The sequence below is a fragment of the Chlamydotis macqueenii genome, chromosome 3, assembly GCF_036417535.1.
Source record: "Chlamydotis macqueenii isolate bChlMac1 chromosome 3, bChlMac1.mat, whole genome shotgun sequence".
In the NCBI taxonomy this organism is placed as follows: Eukaryota; Metazoa; Chordata; class Aves; order Otidiformes; family Otididae; genus Chlamydotis; species Chlamydotis macqueenii.
The window spans coordinates 37,972,184-37,993,951 of NC_141558.1; the positions used below are offsets into that span (position 1 = coordinate 37,972,184).

Here is a 21,768-nt window from a genome sequence, read left to right on the forward strand (position 1 = left end):
CTCCTCTCCCCCACCCCAATGGGATGGGGAGGGGAATCAGGAAACAGAAAGGTAAAACTTGTGCGTTGGGATAAAAACAGTTGAACAGGACAGCAAAGGAAGAGAAAACAAGAAAAAAAAAAAAGCTTTTCTCTGTTTAAAATTCTTTTGTTTCTGTTGTGGTTGAATTGACAGGCTGTGATCCTGTACTTACTGAAGAAGGAAATGTTATAGTGATGGCTGTCCCTTCAGGCAGCAATTGACTGCGGTGTTGCAGAACACTCTGTAACTAGGCTCCAGCTGTCTTGAACTCTTTGGCTGGGTTTTTAATCCAGAATATCTGGGGAATAGCAAAATGTTTGGGGTAATGATGCTGCAATAAGGAAACTGCAGTACAGATAAGTTACTTGGAAAATGATAATTCATTAGATTAATTTACTGAAATACTCAAAACAATTCTTAAAGGACTCTTAGGGAACATGGGGAAGGAGAATGGACAGGCTATCTTACTGAGATCCTTTCAAGCTTTTTTTTTTTTTTTTTTTTTGGTCCAGCAATTGGTACCTGTTCTCAAACTGTAGCCCTAGTTAGTAAAGTTCAGCCAGCCTTAGTGGCTTGGGCGTCTCTTTAGTGGTGCTGTTGGAGGTAGGAGCAAGGAAGCAATGGCAGTAGTCACCTGAGCTGCAGCAATGCCTAGAATTTCCTTTACATTTTGTCTTGCATTTAATGAAAACTTCACTGAAAACTTGTATAAGTACTCTGTCAGGCCAGACTTGCTTAAGAAGTGTTGTTGACTCGAGAAAGAATTTTGACTGACTTCAGGATTTAGGCTGTGTACAAGTGATGTACACTTATTACAGATTTTCTGACAGTCCATTCCTGTTCAGAGGAGAATCATCATGTGGTTGAAGTCAGGAAGTAAAGAAGCATCTGCTGGTGCAGTGGCAAAAGGTCCAGGTGCTTCTACTTCTACCTGTTAAGACTTAAAGAAATATTAGAATCATAGACTAACTTAGTTGAAAGGGACCTTTAGTAGTCATCTGGTGTAACCTCTTGCTCAAAGTTGTCCAGTCAAAGCTTGAATATCTCTAAGGACAGAGACTCTCTCTGGGCAGCCTGCCCCACTGTTTGACCAGACCATCCTCATGGTGATGCCTAGTTGGAATTTCCTGAGCTGGGGCTTGTGTCCTTTACATCTCACCCTGTTTCCTGACTAGCCCAGCTATTTATGCTAGTGACTTGAGTATTTTTCAATAACATGAGAAAAAGAGGGGGGAAGAAAGGTCGCTTCCCTGAAATTGCTTCAATGCAGAAAGTGTCATTAGAAGGGTATCAGGCTTAAGTATTCTCATATATGAACCTATCAAATTTTGAGAGGCTTCACGTGAAAATATTCACTGGGACTGGTTACAAATTTTACATTCAAAATGATAAATGACATAATGGGATTATTGTAGGGAAGAGGCTTCTTCTCTCTGTTTTTTTTTTGTCTTGCTTTGGAAGTAGATTTAGATAGTGCTGCTCGTGGGATTTTGTTGCTTGCTTTTTTTTTTTTTTTTTTTTTTTTTTTTTTTTTTTTTTTTTTAAATTCTTGGATGGTCTAAGCTTCCAGTATTTTATAGCCCGTGACACTTCCCTTGAGTTACAGAATTGTTTCGGCAGTGGGATACTATCATTATGCTGGTATTTCAGGTTAGAGCTAAAAAACTGCAGTGCTGAAACAAAGGCTTAGCTGAAAAATGCTCTTCTAAAGGTAGAAGAGGAAAAATGACTTTTGGTCATCTTCAGTTTACGTCTTTGGTTTTGTATCTGGATTTCTACAATACGCCCTCACTTGCCTTATGTAGCAATTGTTATTCTCATTGGTATTTTAGGAAAGTCGGGACACTTGCTCCTAAGTAGTCAAATACCAACTTATTGTGGCAATGGCAACAGACCTCTATCAGTTAATAGAATATTGTAGTTGAGAGCTGAGGGATACCTTCCTATATTCGGCATTTGTTGCTAAATTAGCCTTTATAGGCATGTTTCCTTCCAGAGTGAAAGCTACTAACTGGTTGTTTTTGTGTCCCTGCTTCTTGTTCTTCGACGTACTCTTCCTTGCTGCTTTACCCCTACTTACGTTCTGTGATCTCTGGTTATAATCAGCAGGGCATAGCCCTCCCTTTTGTTGTGTTTTCAAATCCTCTCTTAGATCGTGAAGGGATGTAATGATGCAGATTACATAGATGAGGATGGCTGCTGAGGTGAAACGGGTGCAGGTCTGGCTAGCCTTACACCGAGTGCTTTGTCACAGAGATAATTTCCACTGTAAGCAATCAGTTATTGCCCCTGCTGTAGCAGAGGCAGAGTAAATGGGTTCTATTGCTCTGAGCATATTGCAGGTATAGGGAAAATACATTACTTTAAGCTTCCATAAGGTACTGATGAAACTGTTACAGTTTATTTCGCCTTTATCCCTTTTTTTAATTCTCCCTTACTGATAGGAATGTACACAGGGTTTGGTTTTTTTAATAGTTATTCTGATTAGCAGTGTTCTTTCCCTGGTTTCTTTCTCAGTTTCTTAAAAAATTTTGGTGGAAATGCAGACTTTGCATAGTGATTTTTTTCTTTTTTTCTTTTTTCTTTTTTTAAATACTTTCTTGCTTTCATTTACCTTTTGCCCAGCGTTTGGAAAGCACATTTGAAACCCATGTCCTCTCCTCCAAAATACCCAGCGTTTGGAAAGCACATTTGAAACCCATGTCCTCTCCTCCAAAACACCTTGTATCAACAAAAACTTTTGCTGTACATATGACTTTATAGTTGATTTAAGTAGGCATGTGAACATATAACTGGAGTTCATAATTTCTAGTTAGCTGAAAGACACCAATTCATGTCTAAAATATTTATTGATAATGCTGAAGCATGTGTTGCCTGTGTAGGCACAGATGTTAATTTCATTTTATGTTGTGTGTAAGCATTTAAGTATTAGTATTGTGTACCTGAAAAACTGTGCAAAACTGTATCAGAAATACTCAGCATGGTAATAGCAGTGAAACTGCAACAATGCAGGGTGGTCAGCCCAATAAATATGCAGGATGCTGTCTGGGTTTAGGCAGTCTGTTACTGAGGGCTGTGGTGCTTTGCCTTGCTTACATCTTATTTGCATTACCCAAACTGATTTTAGTCTTCATATATATGTATTCATGCTGTAGTCATAAGGTGAATTCAGTGCAGGTGCAATGTAGTACGGGAGGTTCTCCTTTCTACTAGTATTTGGTGGGTTTTTTCCTTCTTTCCAGTCAATGCTGGTAACTCAGAGATTCAGTCTGTTATAAGCCTAATGTAAGGCTATAAAAGAGTCCTTAGTCCAAAATTAGAAAAATAATTATAAGTAATGGTACAAGAACCATCTGTTTATAGTCTTAATATAACTGTATAGAGCAAAATACCTGCCTTTCTCTATCTCTTATTAAAAGGTGTATAAGAATAGAAAGGCAGATTGAGACTTAAGTAACAAGTAAAATCATGTTTTTAGGACTGTTCTACAGAAAATGCAAGTTGGTTTCTAAGACAGAAGTTACCCATGACACCAAGCTCTTCTGCTTAATGTTGCCTAAGAGCACACATCTCCGTGTTCCTACTGGGCAACATGTTTACCTCAAGCAAATCATTGCAGGTAAGAAAAATTGAGAATGTAGCTGTGCATATTAACATAAAGCTGTTTTCATAGTCTTGGGAGAATGCCAAGTGCACTGCCACTAATTCCCTGGCTGTAGTTAGAAAATCTTTGCTTCCAGGATGACAGTCAGTGCTTATTAATGAACTGACGGGATTAATATTGCTGGAAAGCTAACTGTCGAGGTGGCTGGCATTTACTGTTGACCTTATTGGCTCTTCTTTCAACTCTCCCTTTGAAACATTCTCTCTACTGAAGTAGTGCTGTTTATCTTTGAAGGGGTGGAAGCTCATTGTACAACTGTTATGTATGATTAGTCAGTTCCTTTTAGTTTGCCGCTTTTTTGGCATACAGAAGGTAAATGTTGCAAGTTTGCTTTTTTTTTTTTTTCCTCTTTTTCTGAGGGATTTATAGCAGGCATGGTAACACTTCTTTACATTTCAATTGCACACTATTGATGATAACATGAAGTTTTGGGAGGTATGCATCCTCAAAAGCATTGTTTAAGCACTGTTCTTCAAAATTTTGTAAAAGGTAAACGTAAAAAATAAAATTGGAGGTCAAAGAAATATCCGTTTTATTTTTTAAGGGTACTTTTTAAAATTTGTGCATTAGTAGTTATGCTGGTCACTGTGCTTGCAGTGCACTATGCATGGTAGAGAGATTTCTCAGAAGAATTTTTAAATATCCTTTAATTGCAGACTGATTTGTCCTCCTCCCTACCTAATTTTTGCTGGTGTCTAACTCTTGCAATCTTTCTTTCTTTCATTATACAATAGCTTTTTGAAGTGATAGTGGAAGAAGATATAATCATGCAGTACTAAAAATCTATTTCAATTTAGAAAAAATCAAGCTGTGGTACTTGAAATTAAATGCAAATGTTTAGATATTCACGTTCATTGGGGATGACTCTCGATCTTTTTTTTCCAGTGTTTTGAATTGCTAAGTAGTGTAGAAATAACATACTGTACAATGGCCTGCATATTTTAATTGGAAATGGAAATCTACTATAATAAGAACTGGTGCAGTGAAAAGTAACATACTTGCTTAAAAGCGGGCAAGGGTGTTATTTTTATGGGATATGCAGATTATTTGTTTACTGTTTGCTTATTTTGGTATTTGTTTGCAGTAAATTTGCTGGATATAGAGTACTTTTCATATTATTTCAGCTACCTTTTCGTCTTCTGTCTAGGGACAGAAGTAGTAAAACCGTACACACCTATATTGCCTTTTTTACCACTGGATTTCAAAGAACCATCTCACGATGCTGGTGCACATATATATTTAATGATTAAAATTTATTCCTGTGGACTGTTAACACAGGCAGTTGACCACCTACAAATTGGTAAGTATATGTTGGGGATTTTTGTGTTTGGTTTTGCAGTGATTGCTCTATCTTTTCAGATTCACTGTCTGGATATTGTTGTGTTCTTATTTTTACCTACTTATACATCAGGACATACTTAAAACGTTTTTTTAAACCTTATTCTCCATGCCCCAAATGAACAGACTGTATACTGTAACAAGGAGTTTTCCGTTACATAAAGCTCTCCTGACTGATCTTCCATTTAATTGTTCAGATGTGTCAACTGTATCACACATGATAGTTGATTACTTTGTATTTGATTGTATATATTCTTAGAACAACTTTTTGTACTTTTGAATAAAGACAGCTAATAAATAAAGACTTAAGGTGCACTTCCTTTTCTGTTTCAGATATGAGGCAGATTTTAACACTGACTTTGCAAATGTTTGTGTACTCGTATACTGTAAAATCCATCAAAACAAGACATTTTAATTGGACATCTGTTCTTTTAACAAGAATGATCCTTGTGTGAAATGTGTAGTACAAGTTTGGAAGGAACCCTAATACTACAACAATGAAGGCAATATGAAAGGGCCTTTTAAAAATCTGAGTACTAATCAGCCTGCTTTTATCCGGTTAATCTTTATTATTCTGGTTTGTGTGTGTTTGTTTTAATAAAGGAGACTATATTTCTGTCAGCAATCCTGAAGGTAACTTCAAGAAGTCACAGGTTCAAACTTCAGAAGAGCTCTTTTTATTGGCAGCAGGCACAGGCTTCACACCAATGGTTAAACTGCTGAATTTCGCTTTGGCTGAAGTTAGTTGCCTTCGGTATGTACACTTCTTACGATATATCCCCAAGCTAGAATAATCTATAGGAAGGATGAAACATAATGGGCAAGTTTCAGTGTTAATAAAACATTTTTTAAAAATTAATAAATGGCATGAAAGCATTTTTCCTCAGCTTGCTCCAGAAGCTGGTAAGCTTTAGGGAATAGCCTGTCAGAGTCTTTGGGAGCTTACACATTTGGTTATTGGCTACCATCAGCAAAATGGACTGATTTGCATTTTTTACTTTAGTTGTGATACAAATGAGCTGAGCAAGTAGAAAATCTGAGGTTTTATTTTTTTAAAAACTAGCTTTGCATTTGAGTGCATTTTTCTAGTATTGAAATGTTTCAATGTTGATGCTGTTTTTTGGACTGAGGGGTTTTTCAGCTCTTTAGTTATAGCTCTCTTTAATCTATTTGAATAGTTAGCACACCTCTATATTGTTTTCACCTGCTAAGCAACAGTAACATATTTATGCTCTATGAGTCCCTGTTTTCACAAAAGTGCGACTTGTATAATTGTAGCATTAAGCATATTCAAATGCTTAATTTTTGTCAATATGAACTGTTGTAATTTGGGAGAGTATAAAAACACAAAATATGCCTGAACTGTATTTTATTTAAAGCTGTTGCACAGGACAGTTCAGCAGACTTGCTACTGTTTTCCTGTACCTTTGAATTCAGACTCTTGTAATGCAGATTAATTGCTAATACTGAGTTTCATTCAATATAAGTGCAGGATGTTTTGGTTCATTATGTCTTCATGAAGCACATTTTGAAACAATTAATTGGACACTGGTATTTATAGTAATGCTAAAAAGAACTACATGTACTGCAGAAATCTGTTTCTAGAAAGCAATCTAAACCCAGACATTATTCATATAACCCTGTTATGTGAGCAGAGAGACTGGGTACTATTTGGATTTTCCAAAGCATCATGTATTGTCAGTAGCAAATAACACATGGCTGGCTGACTTTGTGAATCCCAAAGATAAATCTGTCATCTGACAAAATGCTTCAGAAGCAGTACTAAGAGAATTTGGAATCACTTTTTTTTTTTTTTTTTTTTTTTTTTTTTTAATATGTCCAGTAAAGGTGGTTGTGAAAATATGAAAGCAAAACTTGAGGAGACTAGATGTAAATCTTGACATTTTGTCCGTAACCAGAATAAGCAAAATTGACAATGTGCGTGAAAGACTACTGCTGCCCAGATGGTGCTGGTATCTACCCTGTCCTTGAAAGATGACCAGTTGCTTATTTTAACTCTCTTCAGCACAGTTTTCTATGGGAACTTGACGCTTACAGTTAGCTTAGGATGTAACAGCATATATTTTCTTACTGAGTTGAAGTAAACAAGTTTTTCCTTCTTGCCGTGGCAGCTTGTTAGGTGCTAGAATGACCTGATCTAGTACAAGTACAGGTTCTGTTTATATGCAGACACTTAAAGCTTAATGTTTCTGACTGCTCTAGGCAATGTAGTTTCTTAGCTTTTTATTTGCTGTTTAACTCTCACTGTTTGGGGTTTGGTTTTTTTGTGTCTTTTTTTTTTTTTTCAAGAATGTCTTTAATGTATGTGTATGCATTTATATACAGCATTTATATACAGGATAATATATATAACAATATATATAGAATTTGCATAAAATTATCTTACTGTGTAAACTTGGATTACGTACAGTAGAACACAAATTTCGGAGAGAAAGTTGAGGAAAGATCTGAATAATGACCAGCTTGTCACTTGAGGGTGCAGAAGCAGCTTCTGTCTGTACTGCTGGACAAGTGCTGCTGAAGCTCTGGGGCTGCACTGCGAATGTTGGAGAATCCACAGCTTCCCTAGGCAGCATTTGCTGTGATGTAATGGGCTTAGATCATTGGATTTCCATTCTTACTGTCTAGCCAAAGTCTCCCTATTATCTTTCAAGTCTGTTATTTCTGAATGAGTTTATTTTAATATTTAAAGATGCAGCATAGTTAATTTGGAGCTGTTTTGTTCTATATGAGGCAAGCTTTACAAAGCTTGTACATTGTAACTTTTGGGTTGTAATGCATCTGGAACTTCATTCTCTCAACAACACTATTGATGAAGTGTATTATACACAGCTGTCATACCTCAGTTTTATATTTTGGCAGCAGAAAATGAACATGCTTCTCAGAAGATGATCTCTTATCTTTGGCATTTGATGTAGCTTGTAAGAGATTTCTTGGTATCTTTAAATGTGACTGCTGGAGATCATGAACTCTCCACAGAAGTCCTAGCATGTGATGCGCGTGCGTGAAAGTGGCTCTCTGCAAGTTACGGAGGATGAGGTGATGGGAATTAATAGTTTCAGCACAGCATCAAGTAAGCGTACTACTGTGTCTAGTGCTGGTGTCTTAGAAGCTAGACTGGCCGCATGTAAAAGGAGAGTCTGTAGTGGACTACTGTGTCTAGGGAACTGTGTGGTGTGAAGGATCAGCAGGCTTAGCTCAACCTCAGTGGTGGCCCTGACAGGTACCCATGTGGTTCTGCATGCATTTCTGTGCTGAGTATCCCAGCACTCAGGCTTCCTGCAGGTGTGGCACTGAACTTACTGCTTCTGGCACCACAGCAACGTGCTCTCTCTGCTCAGAGCTGTGCCTAAGTGGAAAACAACAACAGTAACTTAAAGCCCTGTGAGATGCAGCTCAGGACCTGCTTGCATTTAACAGGAGATCATCTGTCTTATATCAGTCGTCCCAGGGTATTAGTCTGTTATTAGCAATAAAGGAGAAGCTACGTTTATGTGGTTTTATCAAATGGTAAATTCTATTTTGTAAAGTCAATCCTTTTGTGTTTTACTTCCATTGTAGTGTAAAAATCTGGAGAGATAATAGCACTGATCTTAATGACAGAGCATTTATTTTTATATGAACTATCTGGCAAATGTAATGCTTGTAAACAGTAGCTTTCCAGGAAAATAGATTTTATAAATCAACAAATAAAGTAGGAATAAGATAACCTGGTATAGATCTGTAGTTTGCTCTTCAAGTTATGAGTTAATTTTCTCTGTGTGTTTAGATTACATCTTTATGAACTTTTTACTGACACAACCTTCTTGGAATTCCAGTTTCACCTCTACAAGCTGGTGTATGTAATATTAAAAAAGTCTACAAAGTTCATATACCAGCTATTAATTGAGGCAGTGATGCTCAAACAATATTGAGAAATCATTAGATAAAACTTGACAAGATATACTGTATTCTCTGTCAGGTCTCAGTAACTTCAAAAGACTTCATTTTTCTTAGGATAGCAGTTCCTGAACTAGAGGTTGCAACTGCAGGCAGGGTTATGATGTTTAGAAGAGAGGTCACAAGTTCAACAGACTTTCAGGTACAGCAAGAAAGATACTGTATTGGGTTAGTGGCAAAAAGATTGGAGGATTGCAGAGATGCAAAACAAAATGTAAATAAAAGGCTTCTGTATAATGCAGTAAGTTCTGATTCTTTAACATGTGGTTCAAATACAGAAACAATCTGTAGTTTGTTTATTTATTTTAAGGACAGTGAAGCTGATCTTCTTCAACAAAACAGAAGATGACATACTTTGGAGAAACCAACTAGAGCAATTAGCTCTTAAAGATGAAAGGTATGTAAAAGTCTTACGGAGAACAACTTGTAGAATCCCAGTGTAGAGAAGAACAAATCCTGGGGCTGAGATTAACTGTACAGCTTTCGCATAAAGACAGATCCTGATTCTGGAATCTTTTAGCTAAGAATTTAGTGAGACCTAGGGAGTGGAAGGAGATGTGCTTGTATCTGTGACAGATGCATAGCAGGTGGCTGTGTCATTATGTTCTGTAGGTCCCATAGGAAGCCAGGGATTTGACTTGGCAATAGATGTTTATTGGTGATTACGTTATATGATTCCATGATTCTGTGATATGTTAGATGAGGTGATTGTGAAGACTGTCTGAGAGGCTTTTTTGAAGGTGAAGAAAATTAGCAATAGAAAATACAGATATGCAAAGAGAAGCACAGAAGTGATAGTCAGGAACGGCATACCCTGGGAGCAATATTCTGAATTTAGAGAGAAGTCTTGAAAAGTCTCTTTGGTGTCAGTTAGTTGAGAAAATGTTTATCTAGAAATTCAAAGTTTAAATTAGGCCCACTACTTTAATTTTTACTTACTGCTGAATTGTTGCATTTTTTTTTCCCTCAGTTACAATGTAATTGCGAATTAAAATGCACGGGGATGGGGGGGGTGTGCACATGTAATGTCAACTTAGTTTTGCAGGCCATAGTTCTGTCAGGAGACACAGGAATATCATGTTGCCTTTTAATTTCAGTACCTTTGCTTTTATCACTAGATAAATTGTCACTGCCTAGATTTTATGTGATAGAAGTACGTTTTGTTTATACTTACTTAGTTGAAATTGTATGAACAAATTAATTTCACTTGTTTCTTCACAACATTGAAGTGGAACATCAATAGTAATTCATAACCTGGTGATGTCTGGCACATTCAAAGCTTCATAGTTGAGACACTGTGCAAATTTATGGTAAAAACCCTTTCTCCCTTTCGCTAGGAGCCTCAGATACACAAGCACTTGGTTGTTTTACTCAATAACTATCCTGCTACTGGGTTTTTAAAGACAGTTACAGTATTTTCTTATTGATGAAATTGTACTCACGTTTTCACAAGTTTGGCTAAGCATTTTTAATTCATTACTTGTGTATTGAGCTCCAGCAACATTTGTGTAAGTGAATAATGGAACAATAAAATCTGTGCTTCAGTATCTTAATGGTTACCAGCTGTTATTCTTTGTAAAGTGAAATATACAGCTAAAATTTTTAAGATTGAAAGATTGAGTTAAATAAATACACAATACTGGAGGTGATTTCATTGACTTGATTGGTAGAAACAACTACGCGTCTGTGAGATCTGATACTGTGCAGTGGGAGCTGAGCAGAACAAGAAGGTAATCGTAGGAAACGTCAGTGCCTCAGTCACTAGCCTTTTGTTTAGCAGACTTCCAGTCGGCGGCAATATCCTGAAATAGTGTTCTGCTTGACAGGTTTGAAGTTCAATTCATTCTTTCACAACCAGCCAAGGACTGGGTGGGTAAACAGGGGAAGATTTCTTCATCTCTCCTCTCAGAGTTTGTGAAAAGAAGCAGAAAAGACTCCAAAGTGCTTATCTGCATCTGTGGTCCAACACCTTTTACAGAAAATGGCGTACAGTGAGTATTTTAAATGATGAAATAGAGAATGAGGAATTTTTTTAAAACTTGTCACCTAACCAGCTATGGTGTTTCTGTGTTGGTAGTCTTTCAAAAACGACCTTATGTTTTCTGTTTTGCAAAAAAACTTTTTAAATTAAAACAAAAAAAAAGATAGATAGCTGGCATCTTACTTTAGGATTATATTTAGTGTGTAGATAAGTAAATATCAGCAATGTGTAAATTTCATGAGCTCTAGTAAGTTGTCTAAAACTTTTTAAGAGCATCTCTTTAACAATGACCTTTTTTCCCCAAGTTTTAAATGCTGCTTTTAATTTGATGTTAGTAGAAAAATTCCTACGTTAGGAAATAGACTTTCTGTGTTGGTGTTAGCTTGACAAATTAAGTTATTAAAAGTAAAATTCAAAGCAGCTGTTCTGTCACCAACATTTCTCTCCCTTTTTTTTTTTCCAGTTAATGAATTTATTTACATCTGTAACGGATACTTTCCTTATTTCTATATGCCATATATTTAAAGATAAAAGGCCTTCTAACTTTCTCTTACCCAGCTTCAAAATATTGAACCAATATAGACTTCACTTGCGTTTCTGCAGCGCTACTGAAATCAGGTGCATGGATGTAATGGAGGGTGGAATTAGCCAACAATTATGCTACCTCTTGAGAAATCTGAGATAATTAAAATGATATCTGTGTTTACTTTTAGGCATTTTTTCAGTAACCTAAAAGATCATGTAGCACATACGAGCTCCTGGGCATGAGTTGTTTTCTAAATGTATTTGCAAAAGTAAACTTCATTGTGCATGTTTGAATAAAAGCAAGATTGTGGTGCTGATGTTATGCTTCAGCTGTATCTGTGATGGATTTTGGGTTCCAAATATTAATATTAACAACCTGATTTCTGACTTTCAGATACCTAAAGGATCTTGGATACTCCCAAGAAGAGATACATGCTTTTACTGCATAAACCCATGTCAGGATATCAATGTTTGTTTGTATAATTCAATCTTCTTATTTACATTCATTAATTTAAATAAGTGAGAAGCAATTTTTAAGACTTGAATTTCACTCTTGGTACCAAACTGTTTCTCATAAGAAATAGATCTTTGAAAAAAATTTTATACTGTGTTTTATCTTGGTTTTGTAAATATTTTCTAATACTTAAGTCATCCAGGGTATTAATTTATTGTAGACACAAGCAAAAATGTATAGTATGCATTATGTAAGATATTTCCTGTTGTTGGTTCATGAGAGTTCTTAAATTTGTGACACGCACCGATTTAGGTTTTGACTTGAAAAACTTATTATTTCTTACTGTAAAAAGTCTTAAGAGCAATACTGTCTGAAATTAAATATTGCACTGTAACTCAGGTAACCAGTCATTGAAAAATGTTCTTTTTCATCTGATATCTCTGTTTGACTTGCAAGTGATCCAGATACATTTTTGGCTTTGTAAACAAACAGAAGTACCTTTGGTAAAGTATAAAAATTTACATCAAATAATAAAAAAAATAATTTCACATTATGCATTTTTGCTTTTTTTTTTTTTATATTTTCAGTTTATAATGTCATACAGAAAGGTTTGCACAAGCTTAGGACACCAAGTGAGAACTCAGAACAGAGGCAGAGAGTCTTGGTCTCCACTACACTTTCTGTGTGACCTCACTGGTATCAGGCATCCCTTGTGATGACCCATTCTGGGGGTAAAAACATAACACCACCAGGGTATGGACCGTAGAGGTACCTAGAAATATTTGACAGGTTGCAGTAGTATTAAATGAGGTTATTTGAACCAGTGGGGTTTTTGTACTCCATTGCTAAAAGTATGTTATCATGAGGGAGTAATCTGCTGTCTAATAACAGTTTGGAGAAAAAAGCAGCAAAGCAGCTACCCCCCTTCTAGATATTGTCAGTAATATCTGTGTCTTGTTTCGTATGACATCTGGTACTGTTTACATCTTCCTGTTGTGTTGAATGGGTGGGTATTTCTTCCTCTAAAGAAGCCAGACTTGGGGTTGTGGCATTAATACTTCAGCATTTAGAAGTGTTTTAATAATACCCTTTAAAAAGGTTAAATTGCTATCTGACAGTGACTAGCTGTGCTAAACTGAGCTGTTATCTCTTCGGTGCCCTATCATTTATTAGACTTGAAGTTAGGAAAGGATCTGGTTGTCAGTCATTGCCCATAAGTCACAAGGTATTTCAGAAGAGACAGTGGTAGTGTCATCATTTTGTCATCTAGAAGGATCTAAATGTTTTCAGTTATTTTGCAATGCATTATTTGTGGAGATTTGTACTACAAAGCTCTGAAAAAGGTTCTCTTTCACTGAGCAGAAACATCAATGCTATGCTGGAAAAACAAAACATTCATTGAATTTTGTCATTTTTTTTTCTGTCACAAACGAAGATTACTGTGGTGACTTAAAAATTACATTTTAGTGTTAATGACTAAACTTCACATCTTCCATAGGATACTGAGGAATTCCTCATGTTCCTGTCACCCAGAATCTGATGGAATGGTGTTCCATGTAAAAGAATTTCATTAATTGCTTCCCTCTCAGACTTTTTGGTTTTAACGGGTTACTTTGCCAATATCCTGCCCTTTGTGCTTTGATTGTCCTTACTTGCCTTTATCCAGAAGGATAAAATAAGGTGTTTTGGATAAACAGTACATCAATTACTTAGGCCATATTTATCAATAGATGACGACTTCTCGAAGGCTTTGTGCAGTCCAGGTAGCGATCATAGATGTGGAACTACTTCAGAGTAGGTCTAAAAGCTTGTGCAGTTAGTGTGCATCCCCTTAGGCTTCTGAAAGTTTATTTCCAGTCTGGTGTACTAGTGGTTATTGCTGTTTACAGTTGCAGCTCAAAAGAATTTATGCTCTTGTAGGACTTCGATCCTGAAGCAAGTAAGACCTTGACGCAATTGTTTATGTTCAGTGTCATAAGGCGTGCGGATCTTAAAATGCCTTAAATATGAAACAAGGAAAGCAACCAAATTGGTAGCTGCCCTTGCAAATCCAACAAGATACTGAGTGTACAGAGGTGTTCTGCTGTGGTGGTCCTTCCAGGTCAGATCTTCGTGGGGTTGGAGTAAACATCCCAAATCTTGGGCTGCATCTGTCCAGAGGGAAAAGAGGAGTCTATTTGCAGGGCTTGTTGACCTTGTACTTTTCCTGGAAACTCAATCAAAACTGAGTAATATTGAGATGCTGGTGTTACTGATGACATGCAAAAGAGACGTCCTTAGAAGTTTCAATATGCAAATATGTTACCTTTGAAAACTTTTCAATGGTTGCTATTGCTAGTTAGGTTCTGATTCACTCATTGTCAGGCAGTATCAAGCACTGAATTCGGGAGTGTTTCTGTTCATAATAAAAACTGAATATCTAAGTCACGTCTAGTAAAGGGGAAAGACTGGAGATTCCTACACAAGATCATCTGTGAATCAACATTGAGTTACCATTTGGACCAGTGTGCTGCGGGGCTCCCATTGCACTGAGGGAGATAAAAAGCCTGATGATCCTACAAGGTGCAATATTTGGTGATCTTAAGGGTGTTTTCCAACCTAGATGATTCTATATTGAGGATTAAATAGTGAGCAAGCGTTTCTGCATTCTTTTGAGATGACGAAATAGGCTCTGATGACTAAACTGTCTGTTTTAAGTAATACAGAACTAGTATTCTTAAACAGAGATTCATAATTGACTGTCACAAACTATAATCAATTACTGTGGGTAACTTAATTTGTTCTCTTTTTTTTTTATTCTTGATGTTGAAGTGGGGTTTTTTTAAATGTATCTGCACTGTAATTGTGTTGTGGTTACATCTAGTTCTCAACAAGTGCCTCAGGTTGCCTGCCAGCTTCTGGTGGTTATATTCTGTGGTTGGTTGTTAGAGAGGAAGAGATCAATAGTTAACTATCTTCTGGAAGTCAAGAAAATACATCTATACATACACATATCTCCAGTACTTCTAACTGATGTTTCCGTAGCAAGATTGTCAGCCTGTGGCATAAGTTTTTAAGAATTTGCACATCTCTAGGAATGCAGCATGTTAGTTTACTGAAAGGTGGGTCTTTGTTTCTCCTATACTTGTACAACTTTTTCGGCATTAGTTCACTGACTTGTGTTGTTGAAAATTAATGGATCTTCCCATAAGCTTTCAGTTGGTTAAAATTACTTTTACAGTAAATTTGTGCTCAGCAAAATTATACGCTACCCAGCTTCTGTTGGAGCTGGCCTGCAGATTCAGAGTTACTGGATGGGAAGAGGAGAGAGGGAACAGGCTGTCATGTGCTGTGCAAGGATTGACCAGAAGAGCTATGTTTTCCTAGGAAATAAGACTAAAAATGGAAGATGACATCACAAGAATATTGTCCCATTCCCACTTTTTATAAATGACCTGGTTAATGGCAGATAAACACTCTCTTGAATTAACATGCTGGGCCATCTCTGGATGGTATTTCACCAAGCAACAAATGTTTTTTAGTTTTCCAAAAGGAAATCTGAAACATTTATCAGAAGGCACTGGTTTAATGATTGTGTTGTCAGGCTTAAAGAGAGAACTTGTATAGCAAATAATTTATGGGGGAAAAGGGACATCTGCAGTCTCCTAGCTCTTTGTTTGAAACATATTATTGGATAAACACTTCATGTAATTCTTGTTACATTTACAGCTGTAAATTTTGTGCAATTAACAGTAGTTTGAAGGAAATACTTCAGTACAATATATTAATAATAATAATCTGCCAAGAGACTATTCATAAAATATTTAAGTGTTTGTCCACACATTAGAAACATGAAAAATACAGTAGTTAATATTATACAATACACAGTGTTTATACTGCATTTTGTTGTTGAAGGTGTACAGATTGAAATCCCAATTATACATTGTAATCCGTTAGTAAGACTGCTTTATAGCTAGCTGCTGCATGCTGCTAATAATGAGAAAGGATGATACATTGTAACAATTATTTGTCAGTTGTATTTTTAAAAAAAAAAAAATCAATTTCTTGGGTTTTGTTGCCTTTAATAAATGTGAGGAAGACCATTGTTTATAGGAAAGTTCAATTTGCAGATGTATCAGTTCTAGTTCTGGAGTACGTACATATTCAAAGACTGATTAAAACAAGCTCAGAGGAGCCAATGTGAAGTGACATAGTTGATCATTTTCCTGCTGCTGCTCAAGAAGGTGTTTGTATGCTCATTAAGAGAGAACTGTTTATAGAAAAGCATCCCTAATAAAACCACCCAGTAAATATAAGGAATCTGAAGAATGCAATCATTCAGTAGGTCTTCATTAACCAAAAAAACCCCAGTCTAATGTTTTGTTTACACAGTGTTTATTATTTCAGTGCATCAGTTCTGACTCTTCTGGAGGAGATTCATTACACAGTAAGGCTGAACAATTTGCTCTGTTGTCTCCTCCCATACATTTTTTTTTCTGAGCAAAATTATCTGGAGGGAGAAGCCACGGAAACCTCCACATAGGTGTATCTTTTATAATACTAGCCCTTAGCTGCTTTTCTAGAAGAATTCTTGCTTTACAAAACTGCAACACCCACCTTATTTTAAAAGATGGTAATACATTTTATGCGTCAGTGACATCTTAACATTAGTGGCTCACGCTACATGCAGTTGAAATAAACAGTTTATTCTCCACCCTCACAAGAAGGGAGGATACATTATCTGTACTGTGGAAATATGTCTTCTGCCTTTTACCTCAGGCTGCTGCATCTTCATTTTCCAGTTTTAAAAACCAACCAACCAAAGCCAAACTAAAACATAAATCCACCACACAAATTTGTGGAAATTACACCTATAAAATCTGCACATTAAATCACAATTTGAATAGGGATTTTCGGAAACAAGCTTTTTTATGAACTCACTATCTTATAAAATGCTATTGCAGAAGACTGATGCATTTCCCCTCTTTCATTCTTCTCTTGCAGACAGGTCTGTAATGTGGCTCTTTGAGCTGCATGGTTTGGAAATGTTTCAATTCTGCCTACAGTCTTCATTGCTCCTTGACCTTGTCAAGGATGATAATCCCTACAATGATCCCTTCTAGACTGCTTCAGGAGGACCTCTTTAAGCATGGCATTCTACATTTCCAATTGGGAACAGCTGAAATCCAGATCACATCCAAGTGTGCAGTTGAGAGCAGTCATAATTTGACATTTGTAGTGGAGTTAAGTGGAGGGACATTCGTTCCCAAGTGGACTTTCTGGTAAAATGAGCAGAGTTGCTTGTTTCCCCCAAGATAGGCTCTCAAAACTTTAGGCACTCAGAGGATTTTTAAGATATAATTTAGGATGAATTGTCGTACTTCTAAAAGCCTCTGATTTCCTTTGAAGTTCTGAATAGATCTGTTATTACTCATAAATTGCTTTGCACAAGTAGCTTAGCAACAAATGGCCATTTGACATTATTTCAACTTTTTAATCTAGATATGATACTATTTCTTTAAAGTGGCTGAAGTAACTTTAAGTTTTACTTATATTGTTCTAATACTTGAAAGACTTGTTGCAGATTATAAATTTTATAATAAAATCCTAAAGTGATGGACAACAAGCTGAACATCTAAAATCAAGGCTAATTTATATTAACAAGTGAAAATGTTTTTTTGAAGGCAGTGATGCTCACGGTCTGCCTGTTTCCATTAGGTAGCGTCACAGCCTTCTGCGGCTGTTAAAATGGAGCTGCTGACAGTCTGGTTTTCTCTTGTAGTTAACCTTTATTGCTGATGATGTGATCAACGTGGCTCATTCCTGCAGCTGTTCTGCATCCCCGCGTGAGCTGGTGTTCTAAGGCATATTGCAAAGCAGCTTCTGTGACTTGCAAAACATGCCAGAAAAATAAAATACTTAAGATCCTCAGACAAATGCTTGCAGCACTGTTCTTGGCTAGGATTCTGCAGAAACCTTGGCTGGAAGAGCCTGCTGGAGAGGTGGTGCAGCCTCTGCCCTTAGGGGCTTTCCAGACCTGACTGGGTACAGCCCTGAGCAACCTGGTCTGGACTAGAGACTTCCTGAGGTTGCTTCACACACAAATTATCCTTTGATTCTCTGAATGTGTGCTCAAACTTACTTTTTTTTGTGGTAACAGTTCCTGTTAATCTATAGTTCAATTTCATGCAGATTCTGTTGTTAGAGAGTATAACCACCCCCATCATGTTCTGAAGATCACGTAACTCCTCTGTTCATAGTAATTTTTCATATCTGTGTTCACTTAACCTGTTGTTTTGCAGTAAAGATGACAGCAGCAGTAGCTGATTTTTTTCCTTGAAGCATACAGCCATTGGAGTTTTGTAGCTGTATCTGTGTTTTTGTAAATAAATAACAAACAAATTTGCCTATGGTATTGGATTACTGGACAAAATTTGTAAATTTGGATACAATGTATTCTCTCCATAATGCCCCTTTACTGATGGTATGGTAGCCAGTCTACTGAGGAAAACTATATTCATAAAAAGGAGGAATTCTTACGATTTGGAGTTGTATGGATATTCAGTGACTGTGTCTGGCTTTTTAAGTGTGTCACTTTTTTAATACCTGCAAATCAAATTAAGACTATGTACCATATTTAATGGTTTTAGAGATAGAAATACGTAATAGAAGATAGAGAAGTATTACTTAGGGAAATTAAAAATAGTAATTAATTCACAATTTAAGTAATTTTCTCTTTGCTGAAAGTAACAGAATGTAGGTACTGTTTGTGTATACTGATGACATGGTCCATTAGGATTTCCTTTTGTAAAAACCTGACTGGGTGATTGCAGAGCACAGATGAAAGCTTGCAGAGACAGTAATAATCAGATAATATAGCTGGAAAGCAGTATGTTAGTTTATATGAAATTATAATAATCTATTACAAATAAGGGGGAGAAAAGTCTTACCAGTGAAGTCACCAATTCAAACAGTTTTCCTTTGATAAAACAGTGGAGGATAAATCACCTGCACCTCATGACGAGTAGGTCAAAGCAAAACAGAGCATTAGCAGGAACCCACGGCAATCAGCTGCAGCAGGGGACCTGCCACCTCTCTTTCCTCATGTGGTTGTGCTGAGCCCGTGGCTGGATGCTGGGGAATGGGGACGTATGGTCCACATGGCTTCTCCTGCAAGCTTTGGACAACTCTGATGAAGAGCCTTGAGGAGGTCTTTCAGCTACTTAAACTATTGTGCTTTTTCATCTGTTTCTTCTGGGTAAGTTCTTTACCATCCTGAGTTGATTCAGCTCACCAAAAGGAGCGAGATGAATATCAAGGCTGACACAAGGGTGAAGTATGTAGCTGGGATTCCTCAGATACATGGAGAAAGCGTTTGTTAAAAAAGAAAATGTAATTTAGTGTGAACTTGAGTCACATTGGGGTATCAGATCTCCCAACCAGTCAGTTGCTGACTGGATGGTGATGGGAGTCTCTGCTGCTTTGGGCTTTGCAGTGGTGTTATCAGCTGGACCAGGTAAGACTCTGGAAACTGGTTCTGTGCAGTTCTTGTAACCCACAGTCTTGCACGAACACTCCAGAACGTGCATGATGCATTGCTATTGATCTTCTTTAGTACAGACAAAGCATCTCTTCAATGTCTTGACTTTGCAGAAAAGACTCTCCTTGGTCTTGTGTTACTGTTTCTGTAGGAATAATTTCTATTAGCTAACATCTTATCTATGTACAAGTTGATCAATTCTGTAGCAGGGACCACCCCTGAAGTTAATCAACACATTTAAGGACACAAACTGGGTGAGATGCAGTGGGAGCTGCCCAGGGGAATCTCAAGAACTGTCCCAAATTCCCACCCACTGAGCTCCTGTAACAACAAGTCAATTAATTGTGACAGTTCAGTTACAGAGGTTCAAGTGCACTGGGTGTACCCTGCTACACCACAACTGTCCCTAAAAAGCAAACTTGATTTTCATGCTAGTAACTCAGAACTGATGTGCTGTAACTCTTGCCACCCCCTGGCCAGGTAGAACCTGTCCTCTTGGCAGCAGGCAGTTTTTAGGCAAGATGACCCCAGCACCCAGTTTGTCTGAGGTTTTCCCAGCCCTAGGATCCACGGTCAAAATCTGACTGGTTCATCACGAGCCCAGGAAAAGTTTAATTCCACAGGTGGCAGGAAAACTAGCAGCAGGCAGGCAAATGCAATACATGTTCTGCTTTTTAGTTGCCTCTAATCGATGACACCTTTTTTGTGTGGAGGGACACACCTTCTGCGGTTAGAAACACATTGGCATGTGGTTTACGCACAATTATCTCGGCTCATATAAGCACTAACTTGTAGCATTTTTTTTTTCTTTGTAGGATGATACTGGAAGTACCATAACAGTTTTTGTCAAGGTGAGACATTTTCCCATTCTTTCATTCCTGCACACTATTACACATTTAAAAGCTTGGAGGGGAGGAAGAAATAATGACAGGGGAAAAAAAAGAAACCAACACCTTAGAGTTCAGAGTTTTGGCTGTCTATTTTAAGAATCTTCTCAGAGCAGGATTTTGCCTGAAAATGAGATGCCTAAAATGAGGTGCCAGCAGCCAAGCTAGGTTTCTGAGCTCCCTCTGTAGTCACTGGCACCCAAATCAGCGCAGCCTGTGCAGATCCAAGGGTTGGTTCTGCTGAGCTGGGTGTGGGATTCAGGATGCCCAGTGCCATTTGTGATGTACAGTGGCAACCCAAAGCTACATACAGAGTCTTTTTTTTTCCTCCCTTCAGTTCATGCCTGTCAGGCAATGTTTTCTGCGGGTCTAAAGAACAGTTGGCTGCCTCAAAAGTATTTTATTTCCCTCTGAATATACATAAAAGCCTTTCTGCACAGGGAATGCAATCAGTTTTCAGAAACTGATCAGTAACTCAGCAATGAAGAATTTGTGAATAACTGTGGTTATTAGTCTGAGCTACTCACGTTTTGGAGATAAGCAACCTTTAATTCCACTGGTTTTAGGCTAACATGCGCAGTTGTGGGGGGATTTTTGTTTGTTTTTTGGTTTTAATAGTATTGAGCATTGGTGAGGGAGGGATGTGGCACCCCCTTCTGTGTGAAATGGGGTGAGCGACAAGCTTCCCCACCATATTTTGCTGTCGTTGACAAGAATTTTTTCAAAAATATCTGTAGCTTGTTGCTGATCCTCTAAACAAGTGGACGTATAGCCACTGTCCATGTGTGGAGGTGAATCTCCAGCACATGTCACTAAATCTCCTGTCTCATCGCTTAGGTCTTTCATCACTAGTGATGTAAAGTAATAATAGCTGATTAGAAATGAAGCAGAGAAGTTTCCAAGCATAGCTGTAGTCCGGATGTATCTCTTTGGAGTCTTTCTATGACAAGACTTGCAAAGTACTGTGAAATCAGGTTTAGGTTTCATTTTAATTTTTATTTTTCATAACTGTCTTCAAGGTAGTTTTTTCCTGTCTATTTTTATTTTTTTACAAAATTCAATCTACTACTAAAAGGTTAACAGTTTTATAATTTTCCTGACCTTAATTTAAATGGTCTTATTAACATACCTGTTTTCATACCATCATTGGCAAGAATAATCTTGCTTTATTTTATTCCTTCGTAGAGGTATGTAAATCTACTCAGGGCAGGGGCTATGTGATTTTCATAGCAGCATAAACGTTAAGAAATTTAGATTAAAAAAAAAACAAACAAAACTCTCCTTACCCCAGTCCCATAGTTCAACTTCCTGAGCAGATATTGTTAATGTTGAATTTGTCCATAACTGGGGAAAAAACTCAATTCGTGGTTTTATAGAGCTGTCTTAGTGTGTGATCAGTGACTTAACATTCTAGTCAGA

General features: G+C 37.2%; 1 protein-coding gene across 2 annotated transcripts in view; it reads left to right on the forward strand.

Moving 5' to 3' along the window:
- CYB5R4 (cytochrome b5 reductase 4) overlaps positions 1 to 12,092 on the forward strand; it is a 38,873-nt gene extending 26,781 nt beyond the window's left edge. Inside the window, exons 11-17 of one of the 2 annotated variants that reach the window (XM_086743737.1) lie at positions 3,500 to 3,640; positions 4,833 to 4,985; positions 5,627 to 5,777; positions 9,041 to 9,208; positions 9,294 to 9,380; positions 10,810 to 10,974; positions 11,884 to 12,092. In XM_086743737.1, coding sequence (XP_086599863.1) covers positions 3,500 to 3,640; positions 4,833 to 4,985; positions 5,627 to 5,777; positions 9,041 to 9,208; positions 9,294 to 9,380; positions 10,810 to 10,974; positions 11,884 to 11,938 — 920 coding nt within the window. In that variant the 3' untranslated portion in view covers positions 11,939 to 12,092. The remainder of the gene's footprint in view (positions 1 to 3,499; positions 3,641 to 4,832; positions 4,986 to 5,626; positions 5,778 to 9,040; positions 9,209 to 9,293; positions 9,381 to 10,809; positions 10,975 to 11,883) is intronic. The other variant, XM_086743736.1, reaches the window with a different exon arrangement.
- Positions 12,093 to 21,768: the final 9,676 nt, after the last annotated feature.